The 25580-nt window shown below is 38.7% G+C and overlaps 1 protein-coding gene across 1 annotated transcript in view; it reads right to left on the reverse strand.

The window, feature by feature from the left end:
• The window catches only part of LOC133661299 (neuron navigator 3-like), a 132447-nt gene that overhangs the window by 37199 nt on the left and 69668 nt on the right, over positions 1-25580 (reverse strand). Inside the window, exons 15-19 of the mRNA XM_062064430.1 lie at positions 25470-25553; positions 20091-20202; positions 19899-20026; positions 11480-11503; positions 9389-9555 (exon numbers count right to left, since the gene is read on the reverse strand). Coding sequence (XP_061920414.1) covers positions 9389-9555; positions 11480-11503; positions 19899-20026; positions 20091-20202; positions 25470-25553 — 515 coding nt within the window. The remainder of the gene's footprint in view (positions 1-9388; positions 9556-11479; positions 11504-19898; positions 20027-20090; positions 20203-25469; positions 25554-25580) is intronic.

Raw genomic sequence — 25580 nt, forward strand, 5'->3', positions numbered from 1 at the left:
GTTCCAACTTCAAACTGTTCAGCCTATTCGTTTCCCTTGACGAATTCCAAAAATTCCCAGATTTCCAGGACATTTTTCCCATTTAAAATGATTTGGCCATTTTTCAAACTTTCACCATTTCCACATGTTTCAACCTATTTAAACCATTCCACCTTCAACACATTCCACTATCCTGGGAATTCAAACTACTCCTTTTCCAAGTTCAACAAAATTCCAGGATTTTCTCAAATTCCTGGTTTTTCAAAGCCCTATTTCCACGCGAATACTCATTCCACATTTTTCACCCGATTAAAACCGTTCCAACTTCAAACTGTTCATCCTATTAGTTTCCCGAAAATTCCTAGATTTCCCGTTTTCCAGGACATTTTCCCATTTAAAATGATTTGGCCATTTTTCAAACTTTCACCATTTCCGCATTTTTTTCAACCTATTCAAACCATTCCACCTTCAACACATTCCACTATCCTGGAAATTCAAACTACTCCTTTTCCAAGTTCAACAAAATTCCTGGTTTTTCAAAGGCCTATTTCCACACGAATATTCCTTCCACATTTGTCACCCGATTCAAACCGTTCCAACTTCAAACTGTTCAGCCTATTCGTTTCCCGACAATTCCCAGATTTCCCGGTTTCCAGGACATTTTTCCCATTTAAAACTATTTGGCCATTTTTCAAACTTTCACCATTTCCACGTTTCAACCTATTCAAACCATTCCACCTTCAACATATTCCACTATCCTGGGATTTCAAACTACTCCTTTTCCAAGTTCAACAAAATTCCAGGATTTTCTAAAATTCCTGGTTTTTCAAAGCCCTATTTCCACACGAATACTCCGTCCACATTTTTCACCCGATTCAAACCGTTCCAACTTCAAACGTTCAGCCTATTCGTTTCCCTTGACGAATTCCAAAAATTCCCAGATTTCCCGGTTTTCCAGGACATTTTTCCCATTTAAAATGATTTGGCCATTTTTCAAACTTTCACCATATCCACAGGTTTCAACCTATTCAAACCATTCCACCTTCAACACATTCCACTATCCTGGAAATTCAAACTACTCCTTTTCCAAGTTCAACAAAATTCCAGAATTTCCAAAAATTCCTGGTTTTCCAAAGCCCTATTTCCACGCGAATACTCCTTCCACATTTTTCACCTGATTCAAACCGTTCCAACTTCAAACTGTTCAGCCTATTCGTTTCCCTTGACAAATTCCAAAAATTCCCAGATTTCCAGGACATTTTTCCCATTTAAAACGATTTGGCCATTTTTCAAACTTTCACCATTTCCACATGTTTCAACCTATTCAAACCATTCCACCTTCAACACATTCCATTATCCTGGGAATTCAAACTACTCCTTTTCCAAGTTCAACAAAATTCCAGGATTTTCTCAAATTCCTGGTTTTTCAAAGCCCTATTTCCACGCGAATACTCCTTCCACATTTTTCACCCGATTCAAACCGTTCCAACTTCAAACTGTTCAGCCTATTCGTTTCCCTTGACGAATTCCAAAAATTCCCAGATTTCCAGGACATTTTTCCCATTTAAAACGATTTGGCCATTTTTCAAACTTTTACCATTTCCACATGTTTCAACCTATTCAAACCATTCCTCCTTCAACACATTCCACTATCCTGGAAATTCAACATACGCTTTTTCCAAGTTCAACAAAATTCCAGAATTTCCTATAAATCCTGGTTTTCCAAAGCCCTATTTCCACACGAATACTCCTTCCACATTTTTCACCCGATTCAAACCGTTCCAACTTCAAACTGTTCAGCCTATTCGTTTCATTTGACGAATTCTAAAAATTCCCAGATTTCCAGGACATTTTTCCCATTTAAAATGATTTGGCCATTTTTCAAACTTTCACCATTTCCACATTTTTTTCAACCTATTCAAACCATTCCACCTTCAACACATTCCACTATCCTGGAAATTCCAACTACTCCTTTTCCAAGTTCAACAAAATTCCTGGTTTTTCAAAGGCCTATTTCCACACAAAAACTCTGTCCACATTTTTCATCTGATTCAAACCGTTCCAACTTCAAACTGTTCAGCTTATTCGTTTCCCGAAAATTCCCAGATTTCCAGGACATTTTTCCCATTTAAAACTATTTGGCCATTTTTCAAACTTTCACCATTTCCACGTTTCAACCTATTCAAACCATTCCACCTTCAACACATTCCACTATCCTGGGAATTCATACTACTCCTTTTCCAAGTTCAACAAAATTCCAGGATTTTCTAAAATTCCTGGTTTTTCAAAGCCCTATTTCCACGCGAAAACTCCTTCCACATTTTTCACCCGATTCAAACCGTTCCAACTTCAAACTGTTCATCCTATTCGTTTCCCGAAAATTCCTAGATTTCCCGTTTTCCAGGACATTTTCCCATTTAAAATGATTTGGCCATTTTTCAAACTTTCACTATTTCCGCATTTTTTTCAACCTATTCAAACCATTCCACCTTCAACACATTCCACTATCCTGGAAATTCAAACTACTCCTTTTCCAAGTTCAACAAAATTCCTGTTTTTTCAAAGGCCTATTTCCACACGAATACTCCTTCCACATTTGTCACCCGATTCAAACCGTTCCAACTTCAAACTGTTCATCCTATTCGTTTCCCGAAAATTCCCAGATTTCCCGTTTTCCAGGACATTTTTCCCATTTAAAACTATTTGGCCATTTTTCAAACTTTCACCATTTCCACGTTTCGACCTATTCAAACCATTCCACCTTCAACACATTCCACTATCCTGGGATTTCAAAGTACTCCTTTTCCAAGTTCAACAAAATTCCAGAATTTCCTAAAATTCCTGGTTTTCCAAAGCCCTATTTCCACGCGAAAACTCCTTCTACATTTTTCACCTGATTCAAACCGTTCCAACTCTAAACGTTCAGCCTATTCGTTTCTCTTGACAAATTCCAAAAATTCCCAGATTTCCAGGACATTCTTCCCATTTAAAATGATTTGGCCATTTTTCAAACTTTCACCATTTCCACATTTGTCAACCTTATTCAAACCATTCTACCTTCAACACATTCCACTATCCTGGAAATTCAAACTACTCCTTTTCCAAGTTCAACAAAATTCCAGGATTTTCTAAAATTCCTGGTTTTCCAAAGCCCTATTTCCACCCTTTTTTCTGGCGACTACTCCTCCCACATTTTTTAACCCACTTCAACCGTTCCACCGTCAAACATTCTTCTTAATTAGGACAAAAAAAAAAGTTGTTTTTTGAACTGGAAAAACTCCGGGTTTTCCCGAAATTCCATGATTTCAGTAATACCATTTCTCAATTCAACATTTCGCAACCGATTTGAAAAATTCCAACACCAACCATTTCAACTCATTCAGACCATTCAAGTTTTTTTTTACCATTTTTAAACAAATTCCCACATTTCCCGAAATCCCCAAACGTTTTGGAAATCCCCATTGAAATCAATGGGACATTCTTCAAAGTTCCACAACTCCCACATTTTTTTTATCTGATTCAAACTGTTCCAACTTCAAAATATTCAGCCTGTTTGGGAATTGTGTGCTCTACTTCAACAATTCTAAAAAAAAATTCCAGGATTTCAGTTCAACTTCAGCATTGGAGCATTCCCACGCAATTCCTTCAGGAATTGCCCCATTTAGTTGGTTTTTAATCTTCATTATTTACTTCAAGTTATTACAGTATGTCTCTATATACATATTTATTTTTTAAAATAAATTTTGGCCAAAGGGGGCACATTTAAATTTCTTACACACACTTGTTATTACATATGTTGACCAGAGGGGGAGCAATTCAAATTTTTACACACACTTGTTATTTCATATGTTGACCAGAGGGGGATCCCTTTTAACACCGACACACAGCCAATTTGAAAAATCCCTCCTTTTTGGCACCACCCTCATTTTAGTGTTTTTGTTCATCCTATGGTCACATACGGGACGCGGGTTGTCTTACGTCAGCACCGGAAGTCGTAAAATCAGCTTTTCACCTGGCGGATTTTTTCGGGAATGATTAGGGAAGTCCTTCTTTAGCTGCCGTCTTGTTTTATCATATATTGCTGCCTTTGCACCTGTCAATGTTTACTTTTGTATGCACATTAAATCAACAAAAAAAATCCCGACTTTGGAGCAATGTTCACGGACTCTAGTATTTGGCTCTCTGTTAGATGCAATGGTTTTCCGTATTGGGACCATGATTTATGTCCTAACTTGTTCACACCTCCTCATATGGAAGCTACATTTCCTTGTTGATGTCTCAAGAAGGGTAGAAATACAAGAACACACACACACGCACACACACAAACACACACGTGTGCACTTGTATTTGTTGCCTTCTTGAGACCTCCGAAAAATGCCTACCTCTAGTATTATGATAAAAGTCGGAATTTTACTCAACGCCAGTCAACATTTTACAAGAAAAACTGAACATTTGTGCAATATTATGATAAACGTTGGAATTTTACTCAATAACAGTCGCAATTTTACAAGAAAACTTTCAAATTTGGGGCAATATTATAAAAATAATCGGAATTTTACTTGGTAAAATTATGATACAAGTCAGCTGGCGGGTTTTTTCGGGGATGAATAGGGAAGTCCTTCTTTGGCTGCCGTCTTGTTTTATCATATATTGCTGCCTTTGCACCTGTCATTGTTTACTTTAAATCAACAAAAAAAATCCTGACTTTGGAACAATGTTCACGGACTCTAGTATTTGGCTCTCTGTTAGATGCAATGGTTTTCCGTATTGGGATCATGATTTCGGTCCTAAATTGTCTTCATATGGAAACTACTTTTCCTTGTTGATGTCTCAAGAATGGTAAAAATACAAGAGAACACACACACACACACACACACACACACACACACACACACACACACACACACACACACACACACACACACACACACACACACACACACACACACACACACACACACACACACACACACACACACGCACACATGCACACACACAAACACACACGTGTACACTTGTATTTTTTGCCTTCTTGAGACCTCCGAAAAATGCCTACCTCTAGTATTATGATAAAAGTCGGAATTTTACTCAACGCCAGTCAACATTTTACAAGAAAAACTGAACATTTGTGCAATATTACGATACAAGTCTGAATTTTACTCAACAACAGTCGCAATTTTACAAGGAAACGTTCAAATTTGGGGCAATATTATAATAATAATCTGGATTTAACTCGGCAAAATTATGACACAAGTCAGCTGGCGGGTTTTTTCGGGGATGAATAGGGAAGTCCTTCTTTAGCTGCCGTCTTGTTTTATCATATATTGCTGCCTTTGCACCTGTCAATGTTTACTTTAAATCAACAAAAAAAAATCCTGACTTTGGAGCAATGTTCACGGACTCTAGTATTTGGCTCTCTGTTAGATGCAATGGTTTTCCGTATTGGGAACATGATTTATGTCCTAGCTTGTTCACACCTCCTCATATGGAAGCTACTTTTCCTTGTTGATGTCTCAAGAAGGGTAGAAATACGAGAACACACACACACACACACACACACACACACACACACACACACACACTTGTATTTGTTGCCTTCTTGAGACCTCCGAAAAATGCCTACCTCTAACATTATGATAAAAGTCGGAATTTTACTGAACGCCAGTCAACATTTTACAAGAAAAACTGAACATTTGTGCAATATTGTGATAAAAGTTGGAATTTTACTCAACAACAATAGCAATTTTACAAGGAAATGTTCAAATTTGGGGCAATATTATAATAACAATCGGGATTTTACTCGGCAAAATTATGACACAAGTCAGCTGGTGGGTTTTTTCGGGGATGAATAGGGAAGTCCTTCTTTGGCTGCCGTCTTGTTTTATCATATATTGCTGCCTTTGCACCTGTCAATGTTTACTTTTGTATGCACATTAAATCAACAAAACAAATCCTGACTTTGGAGCAATGTTCACGGACTCTAGTATTTGGCTCTATGTTAGATGCAATGGTTTTCCGTATTGGGACCATGATTTATGTCCTAACTTTTTCACACCTCCTCATATGGAAGCTACATCTCCTTGTTGATGTCTCAAGAAGGGTAGAAATACAAGAACACACACACACGCACACACACAAACACACACGTGTGCACTTGTATTTGTTGCCTTCTTGAGACCTCCGAAAAATGCCTACCTCTAGTATTATGATAAAAGTCGGAATTTTACTCAACGCCAGTCAACATTTTACAAGAAAAACTGAACATTTGTGCAATATTATGATAAAAGTTGGAATTTTACTCAATAACAGTCGCAATTTTACAAGAAAACTTTCAAATTTGGGGCAATATTATAATAATAATCGGAATTTTACTTGGTAAAATTATGACACAAGTCAGCTGGCGGGTTTTTTCGGGGATGAATAGGGAAGTCCTTCTTTAGCTGCCGTCTTGTTTTATCATATATTGCTGCCTTTGCACCTGTCAATGTTTACTTTAAATCAACAAAAAAAATCCTGACTTTGGAGCAATGTTCACGGACTCTAGTATTTGGCTCTATGTTAGATGCAATGGTTTTCCGTATTGGGAACATGATTTATGTCCTAGCTTGTTCACACCTCCTCATATGGAAGCTAATTTTCCTTGTTGATGTCTCAAGAAGGGTAGAAATACGAGAACACACACACACGCACACACACAAACACACACGTGTGCACTTGTATTTGTTGCCTTCTTGAGACCTCCGAAAAATGCCTACCTCTAGCATTATGATAAAAGTCAGAATTTTACTCAACGCCAGTCAACATTTTACAAGAAAAACTGAACATTTGTGCAATATTGTGATAAAAGTTGGAATTTTACTCAACAACAGTTGCAATTTTACAAGGAAATGTTCAAATTTGGGGCAATATTATAATAACAATCGGGATTTTACTCGGCAAAATTATGACACAAGTCAGCTGGTGGGTTTTTTCGGGGATGAATAGGGAAGTCCTTCTTTGGCTGCCGTCTTGTTTTATCATATATTGCTTCCTTTGCACCTGTCAATGTTTACTTTAAATTAACAAAAAAAATCCTGACTTTGGAGCAATGTTCACGGACTCTAGCATTTGGCTCTCTGTTAGATGCAATGGTTTTCCGTATTGTGACCATGATTTCGGTCCTAAATTGTCCTCGTATGGAAGCTACTTTTCCTTGTTGATGTCTCAAGAAGGGTAGAAATACAAGAACACACACACACACACACACACACACACACACACACACACACACACACACACACACACACACACACACACACACACACACACACACACACACACACACACACACACACACACACACTCTTGGGGACGCTTTCCAATCGGTTACCGAGATCTGTGCTTGTAGACCACATGACCGTTTTGCTTTTTCTTTGGCATCCAAACGGGGGAGGATTTGCTATCACAAAGGCACTTGCTACACAATGTGGCGTGGTGGTGGTGGGGGGGTCGGAGGGAGGAGGGGGGGGGGGGGTTAAAAAGAAAAGGATGGAACAAGTGAGGTTGGAGGAGAAATAAAGAGGTGAAAGAAAAGTAAACATTTGCAGAAAAAAACGAGACATCCACTAAAATGTACATTTGGTGTGTTTTGACCCAAATATAAGACGCTCATTTTTTTGTGCGTGCACACCAGCAGGTGGCACCAAATAACTTTAGAGATGTTTTCCCTGCAGCAGATGCAGCCATGACACCTGATTTTGTATTAAAATGAAACAAATACAGTTGATGCTACCCATCACCAATTAACGCATTATCAGTGCCGGGTCCGCCAGAGAATAAGAAGAGGGAGCAGGAGGGATCGGCGTTGCCAACTTGGCGACTTCCTGCTGTTTAAAGCTTTAAACCGGAAGTAGAAGTGGCATTCTGTACTCTAGCCGTCCATAGCGTTTCTACTCGTACGGATTCTCCATTCATCGCTCCAAGCAACAATTGTAAGTTTTACAATATAACTAAAACAATTCTTACTTACTAAACCGTGAGTACGAATACAAAGTCTTAGTCCGAGAAGCGACCGGCTACAAAACCCAGGTGAGACTTTTGGACTCCCAGTTGAAAGTATGTACTGCTCTTCTCAACGAACAACGAGGTGCTACTTTACACGGCCATTTCAGTACCTCCAAATTTAGTAGTAGCAACTACAACTGAGGTGCCGTGTGATAAGTACAATACTTACAATATTAACACTTTGTTGGGCGCAACAAAAAACCAAAAAAGCTAACTAAAGTTAACACTACTGCAGAGGTGTACAAACTTTTCGACTTGGGGGCCCGATTTGGGCTGAAAAAATGTGGCCGGGGGCCGAAAGCATGTTAAGTAACTAATAAAATAAATAAAAATAAATAAATAAATAAATAATAATATATATATATATATATATATATATATATATATATATATATATATATATATATATATATATATATATATATATATATATATATATGTATATATATATATATATATATATATATATATATATATATACAAAGTGTGTGTTCAGTGTGTAACGGCACAAAGTGTGTGTTCAGTGTGTTACAGTACAAAGTGTGTGTAACAACACAAAGTGTGTGTTCAGTGTGTAACAACACAAAGTGTGTGTTCAGTGTCTAACGGCACAAAGTGTGTGTTCAGTGTGTAACAGCACAAAGTGTGTGTAACAACATAAAGTGTGTGTAACAACACAAAGTGTGTGTTCAGTGGGTAACGGCACAAAGTGTGTGTTCAGTAACTAACGGCACAAAGTGTGTGTTCAGTATGTAACGGCACAAAGTGTGTGTTCAGTGTGTAACGGCACAAAGTGTGTGTTCAGTGTGTAACAGTACAAAGTGTGTGTAACAACACAAAGTGTGTGTTCAGTGTGTAACAACACAAAGTGTGTGTTCAGTGTCTAACGGCACAAAGTGTGTGTTCAGTGTGTAACAGCACAAAGTGTGTGTAACAACATAAAGTGTGTGTAACAACACAAAGTGTGTGTTCAGTGTGTAACGGCACAAAGTGTGTGTAACAACATAAAGTGTGTGTAACAACACAAAGTGTGTGTTCAGTGTCTAACGGCACAAGGTGTGTGTTCAGTGTGTAACAGCACAAAGTGTGTGTAACAACATAAAGTGTGTGTAACAACACAAAGTGTGTGTTCAGTGTGTAACAGCACAAAGTGTGTGTAACAACATAAAGTGTGTGTAACAACACAAAGTGTGTGTTCAGTGTGTAACAGCACAAAGTGTGTGTAACAACATAAAGTGTGTGTAACAACACAAAGTGTGTGTTCAGTGTCTAACGGCACAAAGTGTGTGTTCAGTGTGTAACAGCACAAAGTGTGTGTAACAACATAAAGTGTGTGTAACGACACAAAGAGTGTGTAACAGCTCACTCTGTGGCGGAGGGTGAGGTGTGCAGCGTGGCGATGCTGCCCTGCCTGTTGTCGTGCTGCAGTTTAGGTGAGGACTGCAAGATGTCGGCCATCTCCTCCATCTCGTCCACGGCCGACTGCGACTTGGTTTTCTTCTTGCTGAAGGCGTGCTTGAAGGAGCTGCGCAGCTGAAGGCAGAGAGGAGGAGAGGACGCAGGTCAATGGCGCCGCCTCTTTTTAAAGCAAGATGGCGGCGTGATCTCTGCCGGCGGAGGTAAGAGGAAGGTCAATATCAAGGTCGATATCAAGGTCAATATCAAGGTCAATACCAAGGCCACAAGTGAAGATGGAAAAGGGTTTAATGATGGCGGAGCAGACAATGGCCGGGCAGCCGTGTACATGCTGACAAGAGGAGAGGATGGAAAGAGGGAACTCAGGAAGGAAAGTAGGAACTCAGGAAGGAACTCAGGAAGGAAGGAAGGAAGGAAGGAAGGAAGAAAGGAAGAAAGGAACTCAGGAACCAAGGAAGGAAGAAAGGAACTCAGGAAGGAAGGAAGGATGGAAGGACCGAAGGAAGGAAATAAGGAAGGAAGGCATGATGGAAGGAAGGAACTCAGGAACTCAGGAAGGAACTCAGGAACTCAGGAATTCAGGAAGGAATGAACTAAGGAAGGAAGGAAGGAAGGAAGGAAGGAAGGAACTCAGGAACTCAGGAAGGAACTCAGGAACTCAGGAATTCAGGAAGGAAGGAAGTAAGGAAGGAAGGAAGGAAGGAAGGAAGGAACTCAGGAACTCAGGAAGGAACTCAGGAACTCAGGAATTCAGGAAGGAAGGAACTAAGGAAGGAAGGAAGGAAGGAAGAAATGAAGGAAATCAGGAAGGAAGGAAGGAAGGAAGGAAGGAAGGAAGGAAGGAAGGAAGGAAGGAAGGAACTCAGGAATTCAGGAAGTAAGGAAGGAACTCAGGAAAGAAGGAACTCAGGAAGGAAATCAGGAAGGAACTCAGGAAGGAACTCAGGAAGGAAGGAAAGAAGGAAGGAAGGAACTCAGGAAGAAAGGAAGGAAGGAACTCAGTAACTAAGGAAGGAACTCAGGAAAGAAGGAAGGAACTCAGGAAGAAAGGAAGGAAGGAACTCAGGAACTAAGGAAGGTACTCAGGAAAGAAGGAAGGAACTCAGGAAGGAAGGAAGGAAGGGATTAAAGAAGGAAGGAAGGAAGTAAAGAAGGAAGGAACTCAGGAACTCAGGAACTCAGGAAGGAACTCAGGAACTCAGGAAGGAACTCAGGAAGGAACTCAAGAAGGAAGGAACTCAGTAAGAAACTCAGTAAGGAACTCAAGAAGGAACTCAGGAAGGAACTCAGGAAGGAAGGAAGGAAGGGACTCAGGAAGGAACTCAGGAAGGAAGAAACTCAGTAAGAAACTCAGTAAGGAACTCAAGAAGGAAGGAGGGAAGGAAGGAAGGAACTCATGAAGGAAGGAACTCAGGAAGGAAAGAAGGAAGGAAGGAACTCAGGAAGAAAGGAAGGAAAGAACTCGGGAACTAAGGAAGGAACTCAGGAAAGAAGGAAGGAACTCAGGAAGGAAGGAAGTAAAGAAGGAAGGAAGGAAGTAAAGAAGGAAGGAAGGAAGGAACTCAGGAACTCAGGAAGGAACTCAGGAACTCAGGAAGGAACTCAGGAAGGAAGGAACTCAGTAAGAAACTCAGTAAGGAACTCAAGAAGGAAGGAGGGAAGGAAGGAAGGAAGGAGGGAAGGAAGGAACTCAGAAAGGAAGGAACTCAGGAAGGAACTCAGGAAGGAAGGAACTCAGGAAGGAACTCAGGAAGGAAGGAACTCAGGAAGGAAGGAATTTAGGAAGGAAGGAACTCAGAAAGGAAGGAAGCAAGGAACTCAGGAAGGAAGGAAGGAACTCAGGAAGGAAGGAAGGAAGGAAGGAACTCAGGAACTCAGGAAGGAAGGAAGGAAGGAAAGAAGGAACTCAAGAAGGAAGGAACTCAGGAAAGAAAGAAGGAACTCAGGAAGGAAGGAAAGAAGGAAGTAAGGAAGGCAGGAGGTTCAGATGATGGACAAACACACTTCACACATTCAAGAAGGCACTGCAGGCTCCACTGACCTGAGCTGGGATGGAATCAGCCACCTGAAGATGGAGAACACACTTAGTGTTAAACACACACACACCACTAAGTGCACTGAGTACACTAAGAACATTGAGTACACTTAGTACAATAAGTACACTAAGTACACTGAGTACATTAAGTGCACTAAGTGCACTAAGTACACTGAGTACACTGAGTACTGAGTACACTAAGTACACTAAGTACACTTGCACCCATTTGGGCTTTTTTCAGGGCCGATACTGATTATTAGTAGTCAAGGAGGCCGATACTTGGAGCTGATATTCATTTGCAGTAAAAGATGAACATTATAAGTCAGTGAACATCTGGACAAGACTTTTTGAACATGATTTTGTAGGAAAGGTGGGACTAGTAGTGACATCATGTTTGATGTTGTGTTTAATGTATCATCAAAATCACCTTTATTACGAGTGTCTAAGAGGAAAGTCAACATCTTATTTCAAAATATGGAACATCTCCTGGGAAAATTGGGGGCGTGGCCAGAACAGACCGGCAAAAAAATTCCGATATCAAAACATATTTAGGGAGAATTATTGGCAACGAGAACGATTTAATTCTTAAAAGAAAGAAATAAATAAATAAAGAGAAAATTGTGGCTTTAGCTAAAAAGCAGTGATTATTACTATCCACTCCACTAATTATGTATGGTTTTAAATACTACATACTGGTATCATATGTGTGTATATTGTATCTGTTCATTTTAGTTATGTTGTAGTTGTAAAAAAAAAAAAGTCTGATACGGGTATACATAATGATACCAAATATCGGCCTGGCCAACAATGGAAGACCTTTTGAGTCATTGAGTTGTAGTTGTAAAAATAAAATTATTTACAAAAAAATATATTTTTTAAAAGTCTGATACGGATATACGTCACGATACCAAATATCGGCCTGGCCTACAATGGAAGACCTTTTGAGTCGTTGAGTTGTAGTTGTAAAAATAAATACAAATAAAAATAAATTAAAAAGTCTGATACGGATATACGTCACGATACCAAATATCGGCCTGGCCAACAATGGAAGACCTTTTGAGTCATTGAGTTGTAGTTGTAAAAATAAATAAAAAAACAAACAAATAAAAAAGTCTGATACGGATATACGTCACGATACCAAATATCGGCCTGGCCTACAATGGAAGACCTTTTGAGTCATTGAGTTGTAGTTGTAAAAATAAAAAAAAATAAAAAAAAATAAAAAAGTCTGATACGGATATACGTCACGATACCAAATATCGGCCTGGCCTACAATGGAAGACCTTTTGAGTCATTGAGTTGTAGTTGTAAAAATAAAAAAATTAAAAAAAGTCTGATACGGATATACGTCACGATACCAAATATTGGCCTGGCCTACAATGGAAGACCTTTTGAGTCGTTGAGTTGTAGTTGTAAAAATAAATACAAATAAAAATAAATAAAAAAGTCTGATACGGATATACGTCACGATACCAAATATCGGCCTGGCCTACAATGGAAGACCTTTTGAGTCGTTGAGTTGTAGTTGTAAAAATAAATAAAAATAAAAATAAATAAAAAAGTCTGATACGGATATATGTCACGATACCAAATATCGGCCTGGCCAACAATGGAAGACCTTTTGAGTCGTTGAGTTGTAGTTGTAAAAATAAATAAAAATAAAGATAAATAAAAAAGTCTGATACGGATATACGTCACGATACCAAATATCGGCCTGGCCAACAATGGAAGACCTTTTGAGTCGTTGAGTTGTAATTGTAAAAATAAATAAAAAAGTCTGATACAGATATACGTCACAATACCAAATATCGGCCTGGCCGATTGAGTCATTGAGTTGTAGTTGTAAAAATAAAAATAAATAAAAAAGTCTGATACGGATATACGTCACAATATCAAATATCGGCCTGGCCAACAATGGAAGACCTTTTGAGTCGTTGAGTTGTAGTTGTAAAAATAAATAAATAAAAAAATAAAATAAAAAGTCTGATACGGATATACGTCACGATACCAAATATGGGCCTGGCCAACAATGGAAGACCTTTTGAGTCATGCTTGAATGTTGAAGACGACGCGTAGACGGAGGTAGGTGCAGCACATGTGAAAGTATATTAGGGTTGTACGGTATGCCGGTACTAGTATAGTATACTAATGAATCATATTCGGTACTATTCCGCCTCTAAAAAGTACTGGTCCCCCGACCCCAAAAACCCCCCTTTTTTTTTAACGGGCATAAAGGCGCGTCGTCGTCACGTCGTGCCATTGCTGGTTTTACGAGCAGAGGAGCATGTTCGGCAGCGCTCACACACGGAGTACTTACAAGCAGACACATGTGTAGACAGAAAAGGGAGAACGGACGCATTTTGGCATAAAAACTAAAGATGAAGTTGAAGTTACTTCTAACTTTAGTTACTTCTAAATCACTAATCCTCGCCTCCATGGCGACAAATAAAGTAAGTTTATTACAAGTAACATTATCACTGGAGGACGAGGAATAGCTGACCATGCGTCACTACACACCGTAGGAGGATACAATAGCTCACCTGGCGTCACAATGTAAACAAACGCCATTGGTGGATCTACGACCTGACATCCACTCAAATGATACCAAGTACAATAGCGTATCTAGTCGATACTACTATGATAACATCGATATTTTTTATTGTCACAAAATCTTCTTTTTTTTTTTATAAACTCAGTAAACACGTCCCTGGACACATGATGACTTTGAATATGACCAATGTATGATCCTGTAACTACTTGGTATCGCATTGATACCTAAGTGTGTGGTATCATCCAAAACTAATGTCAAGTATCAAAGAAGAGAAGAATAAGTGATTATTACATTTGAACTGAAGTGTAGATAGAACATGCTAAAACAGAAAACAAGAAGATATTAACAGTAAATGAACACGTAGATTAATAATCAGGCATGTGATTTGACCACAATGAAAAAGACTGAAAACATTTCCGGGGGAGGAAGGCCCCCAGCCAGGTCCACAGGTCCCCCCACCAGTGCCCTGGTGGGCTGGTGGGGGGACAAGCTCCTGGTTTTTCACCAATTTAACATGCTAAAATGAACAAAGACAGCACCATTTGAAGAAAATATTTTAGTGTTTAAAGACATGAAAACATCATTAATAGAACATACATAACCCAATTATCCTAATGAATCACTGTATATGGTTAAGTCCCAACAGTATTTAGTCACTAATATTTACATCTTGTGTTCATTTCACATCCACAGGTGTCACATTGATCAGTGTAATTATCTACAGTTTATTTACAGTATTACCACATTACTTCAGTTCACTTCACACATTAGCTTTCTCGGAGAGCCCAGCCCTAACATGAGCTTTCCTTGCAAACAAAATACCAAATGTAAACATTTCATTCTTTTCGCCAAAATAGGATATAAATTTATGAAAATAATTCAACGTGTTTAGTATTGTTTACTCATATTTGAATATAGGAAATAATAACAATGTGAGGACACTGACATATTGCATGAAACAAGTGTGGAAATATTTACCTTCAAGATTGTTACACCACTGACAATAGTTTCAAGAGACTACATAAGAACTTAAAGGCCTACTGAAACCCACTACTACCGACCACGCAGTCTGATAGTTTATATATCAATGATGAAATCTTAACATTATAACACATGCCAATACGGCCGGGTTAACTTATAAAGTGACATTTTAAATTTGCCGCTAAACTTCCGGTTCGAAGCGCCTCTGAGGATGACGTATGCGCGTGACGTAGCCCGGGGAACACGGGTATGCCTTCCACATTGAAGCCAATACGAAAAAGCTCTGTTTTCATTTCATAATTCCACAGTATTCTGGACATCTGTGTTCGTGAATCTGTTGCAATTATGTTCATTGCATTATGGAGAAAGAAGCTGAGCAAGCAAAGAAGAAAGTTGTCGGTGCGAAATGGACGTATTTTTCGAACGAAGTGAGCAACAACAGTACACAGCCGGCGCTTCTTTGTTTACATTCCCGAAAGATGCAGTCAAGATGGAAGAACTCGGATAACAGAGACTCTAACCAGGAGGACTTTTGACTTCGATACACAGACGCCTGTAGAGAACTGGGACAACACAGACTCTTACCAGGATTACTTTGATTTGGATGACAAAGACGCAAACGTGCTACTGTGAGTATGCAGCTTTGGCTTCTAAACATTTGATCGCTTGACCGTATGTGCGCAACTTTTTTTGCGTATGTACGTAACTTTTTTAAAATATATAAGCTTTATGAACCTTGGGTTAGGTGAACGGTCTTTTGGGCTGAGTGATTGTGTGTGTTGATCAGGTGTTTGAATTGTATTGGCGTGTTCTATGGAGCTAGGAGCTAGCATAGGAGCTAGGAGTTAGCATAACAAAGACGTAGGTGTTTTTATGCAGGATTAATTTGTGTCATATTAAATATAAGCCTGGTTGTGTTGTGGCTAATAGAGTAAATATATGTCTTGTGTTTATTTACTGTTTTAGTCATTCCCAGCTGAATACCAGGTACCGTGAGTATGCAGCCTTGGCTGCTAAACATTTGATAGCTTGACCGTACGTGCGCGTCACGTACGTAACTTTTTAAAAATATATGAGCTTTATGAACCTTGGGTTAGGTGAACGGTCTTTTGGGCTGAGTGATTGTGTGTGTTGATCAGGTGTTTGAATTGTATTGGCGTGTTCTATGAAGCTAGGAGCTAGCAGAGGAGCTAGGAGCTAGCATAACAAACACGTAGGTGTTTTTATGCAGGATTAATTTGTGGCATATTAAATATAAGCCTGGTTGTAATAGAGTATATATATGTCTTGTGTTTATTTACTGTTGTAGTCATTCCCAGCTGAATATCAGGTCACCCCCGGCTCTCACAGCATCTTCCCTATCTGAATAGCTTCAACTCCCCACTAGTCCTTCACTTGCACTTTACTCATCCACAAATCTTTCATCCTCGCTCAAATTAATGGGGAAATTGTCGCTTTCTCGGTCCGAGTCTCTCTCACTTCATGCGGCCATCATTGTAAACAATAGGGAACTTTGCGTATATGTTCAACTGACTACGTCACGCTACTTCCGGTAGGGGCAAGCCTTTTTTTTATCAGATACCAAAAGTTGCAATCTTTATCGTCGTTGTTCTATACTAAATCCTTTCAGCAAAAATATGGCAATATCGCGAAATGATCAAGTATGACACATAGAATAGATCTGCTATCCCCATTTAAATTTAAAAAATTCATTTCAGTAGGCCTTTAATATTACAAAATAGTATTATATGCAAATTTATTTCAAATAAATTGTTAACTGGATTCAATAATGCGACTCTTTGAATTTCTGTAATTTCATAATATATTTTCAGGTGGCTTTTTATTTTTAGAAAAACCCATTTATATTTCGCAAAGCAATAATTGGTTAATATTTAAAACAAACATGCGTATTTCGCAAGCAAATATTTTTTAGCTTACCTCATTATTAACAACCCTGTGTGCAACTGAAGTGGGTTGTTTGGGCGGATCTTTCCTCTCGATGTAAACAAAGGATGAAGTCCGTAAGGTTTGCTCACTTTCGGTTGACACCCAAAAGTACCAGCTAGTGAAAAGTTTGTTTTCCTTGCTTCAAGTTGTTTCATATGTTTTTGCCGTTTCGCATGTACTTCCGAAGCCTTGAAACCTCGTGATCCATAGTCAATATTATCATGACACCACGTGCACAAAACCTTTCCGGGACGATCGATTTTCCGAATAAAATCACAGAACAAAGTCGTAACTTCCTTCTTCCCAACAGTATCAGTGATTTCCCTTTCCATCCAGTCCCATCGAAACTTATTTTTGACATGTTTATCAATTTCTTTTACTCGTAAAGCGTCCTTTCTCTCGAGAACCGACATCGTTTACATATGGAAAATGGCGGTATGATGACGTTATTAAAGGCCTACTGAAATGAATTTTTTTAATTTAAACGGGGATAGCAGATCTATTCTATGTGTCATACTTGATCATTTCGCGATATTGCCATATTTTTGCTGAAAGGATTTAGTATAGAACAACGACGATAAAGATTACAACTTTGGTATCTGATAAAAAAAAGTAGCGTGACGTAGTCAGTTGAACATATACGCAAAGTTCCCTATTGTTTACAATGATGGCCGCATGAAGTGAGAGAGATTCGGACCGAGAAAGCGACAATTTCCCCATTAATTTGAGCGAGGATGAAAGATTTGTGGATGAGTAAAGTGCAAGTGAAGGACTAGTGGGGAGTTGAAGCTATTCAGATAGGGAAGATGCTGTGAGAGCCGGGGGTGACCTGATATTCAGCTGCGAATGACTACAACAGTAAATAAACACAAGACATATATATACTCTATTAGCCACAACACAACCAGGCTTATATTTAATATGCCACAAATTAATCCTGCATAATAACACCTGCGTGTTTGTTATGCTAGCTCCTAGCTCCTCTGCTAGCTCCTAGCTCCATAGAACACGCCAATACAATTCAAACACCTGATCAACACACACAATCACTCAGCCCAAAAGACCGTTCACCTAACCCAAGGTTCATAAAGCTTATATATTTTTAAAAAGTTACGTACGTGACGCGCACATACGGTCAAGTTATCAAATGTTTAGCAGCCAAGGCTGCATACTCACGGTACCTGATATTCAGCTGGGAATGACTACAACAGTAAATAAACACAAGACATATATATACTCTATTAGCCACAACACAACCAGGCTTATATTTAACATGCCACAAATTAATCCTGCATAAAAACACCTGCGTGTTTGTTATGCTAGCTCCTAGCTCCTCCGCTAGCTCCTAGATCCATAGAACACGCCAATACAATTCAAACACCTGATCAACACACACAATCACTCAGCCCAAAAGACCGTTCACCTAACCCAAGGTTCATAAAGCTTATATATTTTAAAAAAGTTACGTACATACGCAAAAAAAAGTTGCGCACATACGGTCAAGCGATCAAATGTTTAGAAGCCAAAGCTGCATACTCACAGTAGCACGTCTGCGTCTTTGTCATCCAAATCAAAGTAATCCTGGTAAGAGTCTGTGTTGTCCCAGTTCTCTACAGGCGTCTGTGTATCGAAGTCAAAAGTCCTCCTGGTTAGAGTCTCTGTTATCCGAGTTCTTCCATCTTGACTGCATCTTTCGGGAATGTAAACAAAGAAGCGCCGGCTGTGTACTGTTGTTGCTGACTACGTTCGAAAAATACGTCCATTTCGCACCGACAACTTTCTTCTTTGCTTGCTCAGCTTCCTTCTCCATAATGCAATGAACATGATTGCAACAGATTCACGAACACAGATGTCCAGAATACTGTGGAATTATGAAATGAAAACAGAGCTTTTTCGTATTGGCTTCAATGTGGAAGGCATACCCGTGTTCCCCGGTCTACGTCATGCGCATACGTCATCCTCAGAGGCGTTTCGAACCGGAAGTTTAGCGGCAAATTTAAAATGTCACTTTATAAGTTAACCCGGCCGTATTGGCATGTGTTATAATGTTAAGATTTCATCATTGATATATAAACTATCAGACTGCGTGGTCGGTAGTAGTGGGTTTCAGTAGGCCTTTAACGTCACAAGGAACATATCAACCAATCAACTACGGCGTAATATAAACTACGTCTCGAATCTTGATTTAGGGTCGGAAAAAGAAAAAGAAAAACGGGAGATAATTTTTTTTTACCCCGAGATTAAAAAAGACGGAATTCCGACTTTAGACGGAAAAATCACATGCCTGAATAATACATTTTTACAGTTTGTCCTTCATATTGTAGACAAAATAATAGGTGTATAAATGACACAATATGTTACTGCATAAACTAATTAGAAGTCTTTGTTTGTTTACTTACTACAAAAAGACAAGTTGTCTAGTATGTTCACTATTTTATTTAAGGACTAAATTACAATAATCAACATATGTTTCATGTACTAAGATTTTTTTGTTCAAATAAAGCCAATAATGACATTTTTTTGTGGTCCCCATTATTTAGAAAAGTATCAAAATAATAAACAATTGGTATCATGACAACCCTAAAGTGTACTCAATGAAAGGAAGGAAGTCATCGGCTTCGTATTCCACTTGTTTGTGCAAATGACTGGTGAATTAATTCCTTCATCAAGCTGCATCCAGTAGATTGCAGAGGATGCAGACGCGTTTTTCAAAAAGCAAGCAAAGGAAGACACGCCAGTCATTTTTCCAGCGATAAGTATGTGTGAGGGGATTTCAGGCCGTCCTTTTGAGTCCGTGCCTGGGATTAAAAGCCTTTTAAAAAAGCACTTTGCCAGCAAGGAAGAGTGTTTGCTACTTCCAGCCCCCCCGGAGTCAAGAAGCACTTGTCTACACTTTCACTTCCAGACGTCAGCCTCGTCTGCATGACGAGCTTCACATGAACTTACCCAGTTCTTCTTCTTCTTCTTGTTCTTGTCCTCGCCGTCCTTGCCCAGGCTGCCCATGCTGGAGTGGCTGGCCGCGCTGTTGATGCTCGACATGCTCTCCGACGAGTGCTGCCGTCTGATGCGCAGATCTGTGACGGTATCGTTCCACGTGAGCGTCGCCGTATCACTCCAGGCGACGACGCCGGGGCTTACCTTTGTGCTGGTGGTCCGGGCCGTTGAGCGCCACCTGTATGGCCGTCTGGGCGTCGCTGTTCTGGGTTTTCAGCGAGTCTATGGTCTCCCTCAGCTCAACCAATTCAGACTCCTGAGGGAAAAGAAGGACACTTGAGCGTGTACAGAACCCAAAAGCGGTGAAGTTGGCACGTCGTGTAAATCAGTGGTCCCCAACCACCGGGCCGACCGATTGCACAAGAAATAAAAAAATAAAAAATAAATAAAATAAAATAAATATTTTTTTTATTTTTTATTAAAATCAACATAAAAAACACAATATATACATTATATATCAATATAGATCAATACAGTCTGCATGGATACAGTCCGTAAGCACACAAGATTGTATTTCTTTATGAAAAAAAATTATATATATATTTTTTTAAATTTCTCGCTAAACTTCCGGTTGAAAACGTCTATGTATGATGACGTATGCGCGTGACGTCAATCGTTGAAACGGAAGTATTGGTACCCCATTGAATCCAATACAAAAAAGCTCTGTTTTCATCTCAAAATTCCACAGTATTCTGGACATCTGTGTTGGTGAGTCTTTTGCAATTTGTTTAATGAACAATGGAGACTGCAAAGAAGAAAGTTGTAGGTGGGATCGGTGTATTAGCGGCTGGCTGCAGCAACACAACCAGGAGGACTTCGACTTGGATAGCAGACGCGCTAGCCGACGCTAGCCGCCGACCGCACGGATGATCGGGTGAAGTCCTTCGTCCTTCCTTCGAACGCAGGTGAGCACGGGTGTTGATGAGCAGATGAGGGCTGGCGTAGGTGGATAGTTAATATTTTTATCATAGCTCTGTCGAGGTCCCGTAGCTAAGTTAGCTTCAATGGCGTCGTTAGCAACAGCATTGTTAAGCTTCGCCAAGCTGGGAATTATTAACCGTGTAGTTACATGTACATGGTTTAATAGTATTGTTGATCTTCAGTCTATCCTTCCAGTCAGGGGCTTATTTATTTTGTTTCTATCTGCATTTGAGCCCGATGCTATCACGTTAGCTCCGTAGCTAAAGTGCTTCGCCGATGTATTGTCGTGCAGATAAAAGTCACTGTGAATGTCCATTTCGCGTTCTCGACTCTCATTTTCAAGAAGATATAGTATCCGAGGTGGTTTAAAATACAAATCCGTGATCCACAATAGAAAAAGGAGAAAGTGTGGAATCCAATGAGCCAGCTTGTACCTAAGTTACGGTCAGAGCAAAAAAAGATGCGTCCTGCACTGCACTCTAGTCCTTCACTCTCACATTCCTCATCCACGAATCTTTCATTCTGGCTCAAATTAATGGGGTAATCGTCGCTTTCTCGGTCCGAATCTCTCTCGCTGCTGGTGTAAACAATGGGGAAATGTGAGGAATCCTTCCTCCGGGGACGTCACGCTACTTCCGGTACAGGCAAGGTTTTTTTTTTATTAGCAACCAAAAGTTGCGAACTTTATCTTCGATGTTCTCTACTAAATGCTTTCAGCAAAAATATGGCAATATCCCGAAATGATCAAGTATGACACATAGAATGGATCTGCTATCCCTATTTAAATAAAAAAATGTCATTTCAGTAGGCCTTTAAGATGGAAAGTGTAGCTGCCATTATGATGTGCAGTGATGTTTTCTAATGAGCGTAAGTCTTGAACTATACAAAGTATTTCTATGGTTGGAATCTGTGCTTTTGCATGATATTTTAGTGACTAGTGTTGTTCTGATACCAATATTATATCGATACTTTTCGGTACTTTTCTAAATAAAGTGGACCAGAAAATGTTTTAACAAAAAATCTTGGGGTACGGCGGACCGGTACTTTTCAGAGGCGGTATGGTACCCAGTGTTTCCCACACATTCATTTATTTGTGGCGGCCCGCCACTAAAGAATTAAGGCCGCCACAAAATGTTTTAATTTTTAAAAATTTTTTAAATTTATTTTTTTGTCCTGTCCAGCTTCTCAGGCAAATCATATAGTTGATGTAGATGCCCATATAGGCTGTTCAGATTTACTTTACAAATGAGAAGTGTAGGATCAAGATTTTTGGAGCTCTTTGTTCAGTGGATCAGATGTTTGATGAAGCTCTGTGTCTATCTACCACCACTACTGTTTTCTGTTTATTTGTTACTGGCTGTGGCAGGACACCTCTGCCTCTGTTTCACTTTATGTTGCTGGTAAATAATATGGTTGTAGTTGTAGGCTAAAGTTAAATTATTTAGTATGCACTAATTAAAGGGGCAGAGCATTAAGAGACATTTTAGCTTTTATATTTTTATAAGATATATTTTTTGTAAGAACCACAATTAATACATATATTTCAGTGAATAACTTATTGTTCAAATCTGTATATAAATATGTACATAAAGTGTTGTAATTATATTGTAAAATGGATGGATGGATGGACGTTTAAAACAAAACTGTTATTATTAATTAGTAAGTATACATTTTTTGAGCCTTTTTAGAGAAAATCATATCATTGTAGTAAATTATGCAAATTACTCAATGATGTCATGTTGACCACGCCCATAGCCACGCCCCCACCACCACAGGTATCTTGGCAGTTTATGGGAAACACTGGTACCGAATATGATTCATTAGTATCGCGGTACTATACTAATACCCGTATACCGTACAACCCTACTAGTTACTATGGTAATCTACGTCACAGCAGGTCAGACGAGGCACCAAGCAGCGTGGGTGTGGCTTGATTGTAAAATATGTCGATTGAGAGGGGGGGTGACGTTCATATGTTCTCAAAATTCAGGGTTTTATCGTTAATAGAAAAATTTGAAATTCCATTCCGTTTTTAAGTCTGTCATAGCATTTTTAGCATTCAATCAGACTTTATTGTGAGGTTTTGTATTAGTGTTCCTAAAAAATAGATATACCGGCCCCCAGACACATTTTTATTCTCTAAATTTGGCCCCCGAGTCGAAATAATTGCCCAGGCCTGCTCTAAAAGGTCTTATCTTTGTGCATGTGATGTCAGATGAAACAAAAATGTCCACCCCTTTGCAACCCTAGTTTTGATCATGTAAGAGTCGCAATCCTCTGCTCGCAACTTTAGTGGAACATCTTTGCACGTGTTTTTAACACGCGCAAACCTTGAGTAGACCAGGCTCCTACAGTATTTGCTACTTTGCAGTTGGACAGATGCATAAAATGATGCTACCTTGCATTTTAGTTTCATCCCGAAAGTCGAACTTTGCCACTTCTTTTTTTTTTTTTGGAGTACCTGCGATGTTCTCTTCAGGGTTCCTCCACGGTAAGTGTGTACAGGTGAGTGACTAAAAATGGATGCGTATGCAAAAGTGCAATATATTTATCTGTACAGTAACCTATTTATTTATATCTGCACCTTATTGCTTTTTTATGAGCTAATGCAACAACATTTCGTTCTTATCTGTACTGTAAAGGTCAAATTTGAATGACAATAAAAAGGAAGTCTAAGCAGCCAAGATACCTGTGGCGGTGGGGGCGTGGCTATGGGCGTGGCCACCATGACATCATCGAGTAATTTGCATAATTTACTACAATGATATGATTTTCTCTAAAAAGGCTCCAAAAATGTATACTTACTAATTAATAATAACAGTTTTGTTTTAAACGTCCATCCATCCATCCATCCTACAATATAATTACAACACTTTATGTCCATATTTATATACAGATTTGAACAATAAGTTATTCACTGAAATATATTTATTAATTGTGGTTCTTACAAAAAATATATCTTATAAAATATAAAAGCTAAAATGTCTCTTAAAGCTCTGCCCCTTTAATTAGTGCATACTAAATAATTTAACTTTAGACTACTACTACAACCATATTATTTACCAGCAACATAAAGTGAAACAGAGGCAGAGGTGTCCTGCCACAGTCAGTAACAAATAAACAGAAAACAGTAGTGATCAAATACAAATAAGGCAACAAGAGAAGTATCCTACACTTCTCTTTTGTAAAGTAAATCTGAACAGCCGATATGGGCATCTACATCAACTATATGATTTGCCTGAGAAGCTGGACAGACAAAAAAAAAAAAAAAAAAAATTCTAATTGTGGCGGACGTAATTCTTTCGTGGCGGGCCGCCACAAATAAATAAATGTGTGGGAAACACTGCTAAGTCTTAGTCTAAATCAGGGGTCACCAACGCGGTGCCCGCGGGCACCAGGTAGCCCGTAAGGACCAGATGAGTAGCCCGCTGGCCTGTTCTAAAAATAGCTCAAATAGCAGCACTTACCAGTGAGCTGCCTCTATTTTTTTAATTGTATTTATTTACTAGCAAGCTGGTCTCGCTTTGCTCGACATTTTTAATTCTAAGAGAGACAAAACTCAAATAGAATTTGAAAATCCAAGAAAATATTTTAAAGACTTGGTCTTCACTTGTTCAAATAAATTCATACATTTTTTTACTTTGCTTCTTATAACTTTCAGAAAGACAATTTTAGAGAAAACATACAACCTTAAAAATGATTTTAGGATTTTTAAACATATATACCTTTTTACCTTTTAAATTCCTTCCTCTTCTTTCCTGACAATTTAAATCAATGTTCAAGTAAAAAAAAAATTTTTTATTGTAAAGAATAATAAATACATTTTAATTTAATTCTTCATTTTAGCTTCTGTTTTTTCGACGAAGAATATTTGTGAAATATTTCTTCAAACTTATTATGATTAAAATTCAAAAAAAATATTCTGGCAAATCTAGAAAATCTGTAGAATCAAATTTAAATCTTATTTCAAAGTCTTTTGAATTTCTTTTAAAAATTTTGTTCTGGAAAATCTAGAAGAAATAATGATTTGTCTTTGTTAGAAATATAGCTTGGTCCAATTTGTTATATATTCTAACAAAGTGTACATTGGATTTTAACCTATTTAAAACATGTCATCAAAATTATAAAATTAATCTTAATCAGGAAAAATTACTAATGATGTTCCATAAATTATTTTTTTTATTTTTTCAAAAAGATTCGAATTAGCTCGTTTTTCTCTTCTTTTTTTCGGTTGAATTTTGAATTTTAAAGAGTCGAAATTGAAGATAAACTGTTTCAAAATTTTATTGTCATTTTTTTCGTGTTTTCTCCTCTTTTAAACCGTTCAATTAAGTGTAAATATCATTAATTATTAATAATAACATAGAGTTAAAGGTAAATTGAGCAAATTGGCTATTTCTGGAAATTTATTGAAGTGTGTATCAAACTGGTAGCCCTTCGCATGAATCAGTACCCAAGAAGTAGCTCTTGCTTTCAAAAAGGTTGGTGACCCCTGGTTTAAATACACCCCGATGTGTCCCTTTGACCAACCAAGGTCCAAATACGGTGGCGAAGGCTCGCATTTCCCATGTACCTAATGTGCCGGCCGTTCGGGTCACGCACCTTCTGCTCGGCGGTCATGGTGAGGCTCTGCAGGCGACACGTCATGTTGCTCAGGCTCTTCTCGAAGGCGGCCACCAGGTGCGCCTGCACGGCCAGAAAGAGAGAGAGGGC

Source organism: Entelurus aequoreus, linkage group LG12, assembly GCF_033978785.1.
Source record: "Entelurus aequoreus isolate RoL-2023_Sb linkage group LG12, RoL_Eaeq_v1.1, whole genome shotgun sequence".
Classification (NCBI taxonomy): domain Eukaryota; kingdom Metazoa; phylum Chordata; class Actinopteri; order Syngnathiformes; family Syngnathidae; genus Entelurus; species Entelurus aequoreus.